The sequence below is a fragment of the Silene latifolia genome, chromosome 8 (assembly GCF_048544455.1).
Source record: "Silene latifolia isolate original U9 population chromosome 8, ASM4854445v1, whole genome shotgun sequence".
Lineage (NCBI taxonomy): Eukaryota > Viridiplantae > Streptophyta > Magnoliopsida > Caryophyllales > Caryophyllaceae > Silene > Silene latifolia.
The window spans coordinates 54,852,367-54,860,372 of NC_133533.1; the positions used below are offsets into that span (position 1 = coordinate 54,852,367).

Below are 8,006 nucleotides of genomic sequence, written 5' to 3' on the forward strand. Positions count from 1 at the left end.
TTGTGTACTCAATCTAGTTTTGGGTTTATATTTATACCTTAATTATGACTATTAAGTGAATAAACTCTAAATAAGAATATAAACTTGTTAAGATACAATAAGAGGTTTCACTTTTGTGACCCTATACACCATGATTTGATGTATGGCTAGCCGATTATCAAGGTGATTATATTCTAAACCAAACTAGAATGATATATCATGTAGATGATGCAAGACTCAAATTGGTAACCCAAGATTAAACCTTAAATTCTGGAATGATGAACGCCAAGAGTTATTGAGTACTCTTGAAACCATTAGATTGTTAATCTTATGGTATATGCGTATCTTGTTTTCAAAGCAAGATGTCTCGTGCCTTTTGGTTGAAAAGGAGATCGAGGTTGTAAATCATTGATCCAAAATAGGTTGATCATTTTCTTTTGCCAATGATTTAAGTTGACGCTAATGTGTTCACTTAATAAGGTAAATAGAAAAAATCTTTGAAGAAGTTCAAAGAGTTCAAAGAATCACGATCTAGTCGTAATGGGATTATCAAAGTGAAGACTTTGATATAAGCCAAAGAAAATGTGATATAGTATCACAAATTAATCTCTCTTAGCACGCATTATGGGATAATGTGTAGTTGGATAAGAAATCAAACGCTATTCGATATGGTTTGGACTTCAATCAAGTTACTTTGAGTTACTTGATCCTTTTGGGGATTCTATCATTTTGTCTAAATTATTTTTCCACTAAATCTAAAACGAATCATATGAGATATGAAATGGTAGGGTACCATGTTTGTAAGTTTTCAAAAGAAACAAATGCTCATTTTTCCTTACTATAATCACGAGTACAACGGGATTGTGGCTCGTGAAGCTGTCTTTCTAAAATACAAGTTTATTTCTAGAAGACAGAGTGGGAGAAATTATTCAAGAGCCACAAAGAATGTTATGTCGCAAGAAACTGGTCTTTAATGTTATGTGGCAAGAAAATGGTCTTTCTTGGCTACATTTCTTGGCTACATGAGACGTTTTGTGTAAAACGTTGTTTCTTCGAAGCCTAGGAGGTTGAACTCATCACTTGTTGAAGATGATGAATTCGTGTTACTTTTAGAAAGTAAAGAGCTTGCAACTTATAAAGAAATTATTTGATTCAGATTACTTCTGGAAAGTAATGAACATATGACTTACATGAGAGTGTTTAAGTCACAACTCAATACAAGGCTTAGAGCCATGAAAATCCGAAATAAAAGGCTTGATTAGTGACAAAGGGTTTTGTACTAATAAAGAGAGATTTCAAAGCTTGATTGGTGGCAAAGGGTTTTGCACTAGTTGAAATGCTTAAGTCTATTTGGATCTTCTTAGGGATTGTGTTTCATTATGATAATGAACATATAGCAAGTGAATCTAAAACCCACTTCTTCAATTAGAAGGAATGTATTCAATGCATGTCTTGAGTTTTGTAGATTCTTGCAATCCTAAGATAATGTGAAACTTAAGAGAGGGTCTTAAGTAGGACATCAATGAGTTGGAATAAATGTTTTGATCATGTTATAAAACTTTTCTCGATAAGTCGAGAAGTTGTGTTTATACATGGAGTTTAGTGGGAGTTACGGAAATTTTAATTAGTCTTATATGTGGATGACATATTGATCATTGGGAATGATTTAAGACTTTGGAAAAATATAGAACATCTTTAATATTCGGATTTATGGAGATAAATCCACATGATATTAGCGTCAAATAAGAAGTCTTATGTTGATAAGATTCATGACTAGTTCAATCAAATTGAACATATTTGATTGATTTCTTTTGCTTCCGCTGCCGAATCAATTAAATAGGAAATGATGTATAACACTTCATATACTTTGAATATGATGAATTGTTTCAAATCTAATTTAAGTAATAGTTACCAAGTAAGCTATAAAGATTACCCTTAAGTGCTTGAAGAGGCATTAAGGATGTAATGCAAATTGTTTTTGATGCAATTTTGTGTAAGGGTGTTACACAAATGACAATTGACAATTGAGATTGCGCATGGTTTCCGACAAAACCATAATCAAAACACACCAGGATTGTTAAGATACCATTGTGGCTATGTTATTTAAGAAATAGATTTTCTAGAATCGTTCTAGGCAATAAAGAACAATGAGAAATATTTACAACGGAAATTGAGTACACTTGCAATCATGGGATGTGCAAGAGGAATGAGTTTCGCACCCTGTGAAAACAGTGGGAGCTATTTTAAGGCAAGAAAGCCTATGTCTAGATTGGATCTAGACACGTACTCAGAAAGTTTTGTAATACAAATGTATACATTACGAAAGGAGAACAAGTATGTAGCAAGGTTGAGCAAGGAGTTGCTAAGACCTACTTACAATGCCTATTCATAGGCTTAACATGATGAGTCATGTCATTTCAATTGGATTGAGATGAACAACTACATACAAGATCAAATTAGATTATAGAATATGAAATAATAATCAGGCATTGACTATTCATATGTGATAATCGCATTTGTCGTTCGAGTTTTACTTTAAAAGTCTTTTATTATACTTTGTTACATCCAAACGGGTTGTATGACGATATTGAACCCCGTTAAAGTGAACCCGGATTAACATAGTATTCGCCCATAGTCACTTGTATGAGGTGACGTTTCGAAGTGACTAGAGTGTGATGCGATTGATGGTAAGTTCAGTGCCATACAGTCATGTGAGATTGACTAGTCGATCACATAGGCAGACTGTTAGGAACACTTTGTCGGGCAGTGACCGCTTATAGTATTCTGGCAAATTTATATAGCCTGGTCGTGGCGAGAGCTACTATAGTATTCTAATGAGTCGATTCTTTTGACTAAAGACTGTTCGCCTATGATGACACAGTTTCAGATTAGCTTTGATTTATGTTACTACGACCTTCGTAAATGGGGTCAAATGGGCATATTTTGGGTTATGATGGCTGTGGCTAGTCGAAGGGAATAGTGCGATAGGAATTGTCCACCCCCTTGTCAAGGTTAAAACAATATCTCAGGGCCACTCGAGGAGTAATGAACTGGAAATGCGTGGCCACGCTCGGAAGGTTTCTATGGTAGAAAATTCCGGTCAATCAGTTATTCTCCAGATCGAGGAAACCACTCTCGATATGATCACTTGCAAGTACGACCCGAAAGACACCTTGCATTGAGTGGGGGATAGTAATAGGACAAGAGAATTGGTGACGCACACTTGTCGAGGACAAGTGGGAGATTGTTAGAATATGTGTCCTCCGACAATAATGCGATCACAATTGTCGATCATATTGATCACATATTTAAATCTCATATCAAGAATACGAAAGGGATGATACATTACATATATAGTCAACTGGTCCACACATATCGGTAATGATTGGCTGGCTAGAGTTTGACATTACTGTCGTGCGACGGTGGTGATAAGTTGATCCCTTGAGGTCACACCTAAAGGACGATTCCCTTAATTGAAAAAGATTAATTAATTGTATGTCGATACAGATTAATTAATTCCTTAAAATTGAACAAATTATTATCATAAGAGAAAAAATGACATCTTATTATAATGTGATTAGATAAGATTTTATTTAGTAATTTAAGAAGTTATATTACAAAAATTAATCGGTGTTTGCGAAACACGCGAGATGAGAATGATAAGTTAGTTATAATTACAAGATGTTGTGAATTATACTAACTAGTATTTAAATGACCATTTTATGTGAAAGTAATTTTGAATTACTAGTCAATTTGTTAAATGTGATTTATTTAATTTGTAAATGATATTTAATTTGTTAAATATGCATTTTAAATTAAAACATGACATAAGACATGTCACATGTCACATAACATATAATTGTAATATTGACAAAAATAAAATGGACTCCATATTACACATAAGATAACCGAAATTGGTGGGCAAATTTTAGAAGTTTTTTCTTATTCATTTTGTCTTATTCATTTGTCTATGACACTTGATAGTGACTTGACCATGACAAAGCCTTACACAAATTAGTCTTGTGAAGACAAAAAGGAAAAATAATTAGGGTCCTAAAACCACCCTACCCACCGGTTTTGAGGAGATTAATTGAGAGTTTTTTTCTCAATTTTTCTATTCTCTTATGTTTTATGAAAAACACTACTCTCTCTCTTGTTCTTCATAAAAATCATTTTTATGAATCTAATTTGTACAAATTAATCACTAATAATACTAGTAGTAGTATATGAGTATTAGTAACCGATTTTAAGGTAAACCACATTACAAATATCTAGTACATATTATTTTGTGGGATTTTGGGATAGTCTTGGGTGCTACTTATTGGAGGGCTTCTATTTTGAAGTCATGGATGATCATCCTAACATATTGAAAGCTCAAGAACAAGTGAGGTAGGAGACTTCACTTGTGCCCAAATATCCGAAATATTCATATGGTATGAAACGATTTTTCCTTACTCTTATTCATGTTTGCATGCATAAGATCTAGTTTTAATTTTATGACTAAATTAAAATGTCACATATATAAATATGTTGAATAATGAGATTAATAATTTCTAACAAGACCTTTACTTGCCTCTTTGCTAAGAGTAGTTTGTGAAGTTATAAATATTGTTTTGGTTAGGTAGCTTTTGACGACGAGTTCTATACCGCACCACATGCTAAACTTGATCATGAGTGAGTAGTTTCCTTAGCTATGGTTAATGGGGAATTAAGGGAACCAAACATGGGGATTGATAACAAAGCAAATACTAAACAAAAAAACCCTAGAGATAGAAAGAAAAAGAGATGAACCCTACGCAGACATTTAACTCTTCCTCTAGGGCATTAATTTCCGCTTGAATTTCAACATAATGACACGTAATTCATCGAATAAAACAAAATCAAAGCATGCAAGGAGGATTCATGCGTTGAAATATGCTGGAAAACAGGTGATACAACAACACAATGTTAAGCAACGTGGTCCTGCTGATGATGAGGTTGTTAAAACAAAGAGCACACAGGAAGTGAATGGTGTCCCTGGTCTTAATTTTGATGATGACTTAGAGGTGACAGACGTTGCAGACACGCCAGAAGTGGCAGAAGTTGCAGACACTCCAGAAGTGGTAGAAGTGGAGAATTCTTTGTGGATTACACAACGTGGAAAGAAAAAAGTAATACACGAGGATGAAGAGGAGCCTGATGAAGGACTTCTTCAGTTTTCCAAAGAGGATACACAGGATGGGGTTGAATATTGGAACAATGCCATATACTGTTTTGTTTTAGGAGCAAATCCACCATGGGAGATCTTGAATGGTTTCCTTAGACGTATTTGGTCCAAACATAGTATTGATAAAGTGTCCTTCATGCCAAATGGGATAGTCTTGGTTCATTTTAAGGAAGCTAAGGATAAAGAGGAGGTCTTAAATGCAGGGCATTTCATGTTTGATAACAAACCTCTGATTGTTAGGGCATGGACTGCTGAGGTTGAATTAACTAAGGAAAACATTAAGGATGTACCTGCATGGATTCGTATTCATGATTTGCCTTTACGTTTTTGGGGTAAATGCTTACCTGCCATTGTAGGGTTGGTGGGTACATACCAGAAGTCTGACCAGGCTACAATGGACAAAACTCGTCTGGGCTATGCCAGAGTGATGGTTGAATTGACTGTGGGCAACAAATTCCCGTCCAAAGTCAGATTTAGAGATGAGACTGGTAGCATTGTGTCCCTCCCTGTGGAGTATGAGTGGAAGCCTTCTCTTTGTATTAAATGCAAGGGGATAGGGCATGAGGCTGCTAATTGTCGAAAAGAAATGAAACCACAGAAGAAACCTGTGCATACAGTACAGGTCTGGAGACCTATGAAGGCTGCAGGACCTATAGGCATTCCAGACAAGAGCACTAAGATCAGTTCTCTGGTTAGGAGTTCACAGCAAACAGCTAATGGCCAGAGTGTTAGTGCTACTTTAGTTACTCCTGAGAAATCATACAAAGAAGCTACGGATGGTTCAGTCACACCAAAGGTGGGTATTGGACAAACAGGTGACCCTGACTCTCCCAAAATAAATGCATAGCATCGGATTTTGGAATGTGAGAGGGTTAAATAGTGTAAATAAACAGAATAATGTTAAATGGTTTTTGCATAATAAAGGAGTTGGCCTGTTTGGACTACTTGAGACCAAAATTAGTTCAAATAAAACTCATAGTGTGTCTGCAGCTATGCTTGATGAATGGAGTGTTACTACTAATGCTTCTTATCACAAAGGAGGTAGGGTATGGCTTCTGTGGAAAGCTGATTTATATGATGTACATGTCCTAAAGTATGATGCTCAGTTTGTGCATGCTCTAGTCACTGAGAGGTGCTCCCTGGCTCAATTTTACATCACTATGGTATATGCCTTTAATGATGGCTCTGAGAGGAGGGATTTGTGGATGAAATTGGAGTTGCTTCATAGTGCTATTGCTGGACCTCAGGTGGTTGCTGGTGACTTTAACACTGTCATTAACCCTTTAGAAAGGCTTGGGGGTAATACCAAACAAAGTGATATGGATGAATTTATAGACTGCATTTCTAATTGTGGACTGACTGACATCCATACTACTGGTGCTTTTTATACCTGGACCAATAAGCAGGAAGCTCAAACAAGGGTATACAGTAGACTGGACAGGTTCTTGATTAACTAGGACTGGGCTCAACAATTTCCAAAATGGCTTCCCACTTTTATCCTTCTGGTTATTTTGATCATTGTCCATGTGTAGTGAGTGATAATCAGCTGGCTGTGATTAGGAAAGCAAATTTCAAATATTTTAACATGTGGAGTAAGGCCCCTTCTTTCCTTACTACAGTCCAAGAGGAGTGGCAAAAGAGTTATTCTGGATATCCTATATTGTGTTACTAGGAAACTGAAAGCTTTAAAGGGGAGACTTAAGGAACTAAATAAGGAGTGCTACTCTGATGTAGAGAACTCTGCCATTCTTGCTGAAAAGGAAGTGATAAATATACAGGGCAAGCTGATACAAGATTCCCTTAATGCTGAACTGATCCAGGAGGAGATTACAGCTCTGAAGTCTTTTAAGGAACTCAATGATGCAAAACAAAGTTATCTCAGACAGAAAGCTAAGACTCAATGGTTGGAGGATGGAGATGCTAACTCTGCCTATTTTTATGGGGCCATTAAGAAGAGATGTTCTATGAATAAGGTGACTCAGATTGAAGATCATAATGGCCATAATTGTACTACCATTCAGAGTATTCAGGATGCATTCCTTAATTATTATCAAGAACTGCTGGAACTTCTAAACCTACTGAAATGGTGAGACAGCAAGTACTTAATACTGGTAAGTGCTGCACTGATGCTCATAAGGAGATCCTGAATAAACCAGTCACTAATGAGGAGATTAAAGAAGCTTTCTTTAAGGTGCCTATTGACAAATCTCTAGGGCCTGATGGCTATACCAATGGTTTTTTCAAAAATAGCTGGGATATTGTGGGGAGTGATATTTGCTCTGCTATTCATGATTTCTTCTCTACTGGTAAACTACTTAAGCAAATCAATGATACCACCATCACACTTATTCCTAAATGTGAGAGACCTACAACTGTTAAACAGTTTAGATCCATTGCTTGTTGTAATCTGCTTTACAAGGTCATTTCCAAACTGTTGTGCAATAGACTATCTGTGGTGCTGCCAGATCTTGTTAGTGAGAATCAAGGAGCTTTCATTAAAGGCAGGTCCATATTGAGAATGTCTTAATCTGCCAAGACATAATCAAGATGTATAATAGACAAGCAGTCTCACCAAGATGCTTATTTAAAATTGATTTGCAAAAAGCTTATGATACAATTGAGTGGAGTTTTGTAGCACAATTGCTTGATGGTATGTGTTTTCCTGCTGATTTCTCCCAAAAAGTCATGATCTGTATTCAAACCACCTCATATTCCTTGAATTTAAATGGAAGCTGCTTTGGTTTCTTTAGAGGAAAGAGGGGACTTAGACAGGGTGATCCTATTTCACCTCTTATTTTTGCCATGTGTATGGATTATTTAA

General features: G+C 35.9%; 1 protein-coding gene across 1 annotated transcript; it reads left to right on the top strand.

Moving 5' to 3' along the window:
• Positions 1-4,829: 4,829 nt before the first annotated feature.
• On the top strand, positions 4,830-7,712 carry LOC141595202 (uncharacterized). Its single transcript, XM_074415173.1, has 4 exons — positions 4,830-6,000; positions 6,110-6,626; positions 6,858-7,158; positions 7,281-7,712. Exons 1-4 carry the CDS (start codon positions 4,830-4,832, stop codon positions 7,710-7,712), a joined length of 2,421 nt encoding a protein of 806 aa, XP_074271274.1.
• Positions 7,713-8,006: the final 294 nt, after the last annotated feature.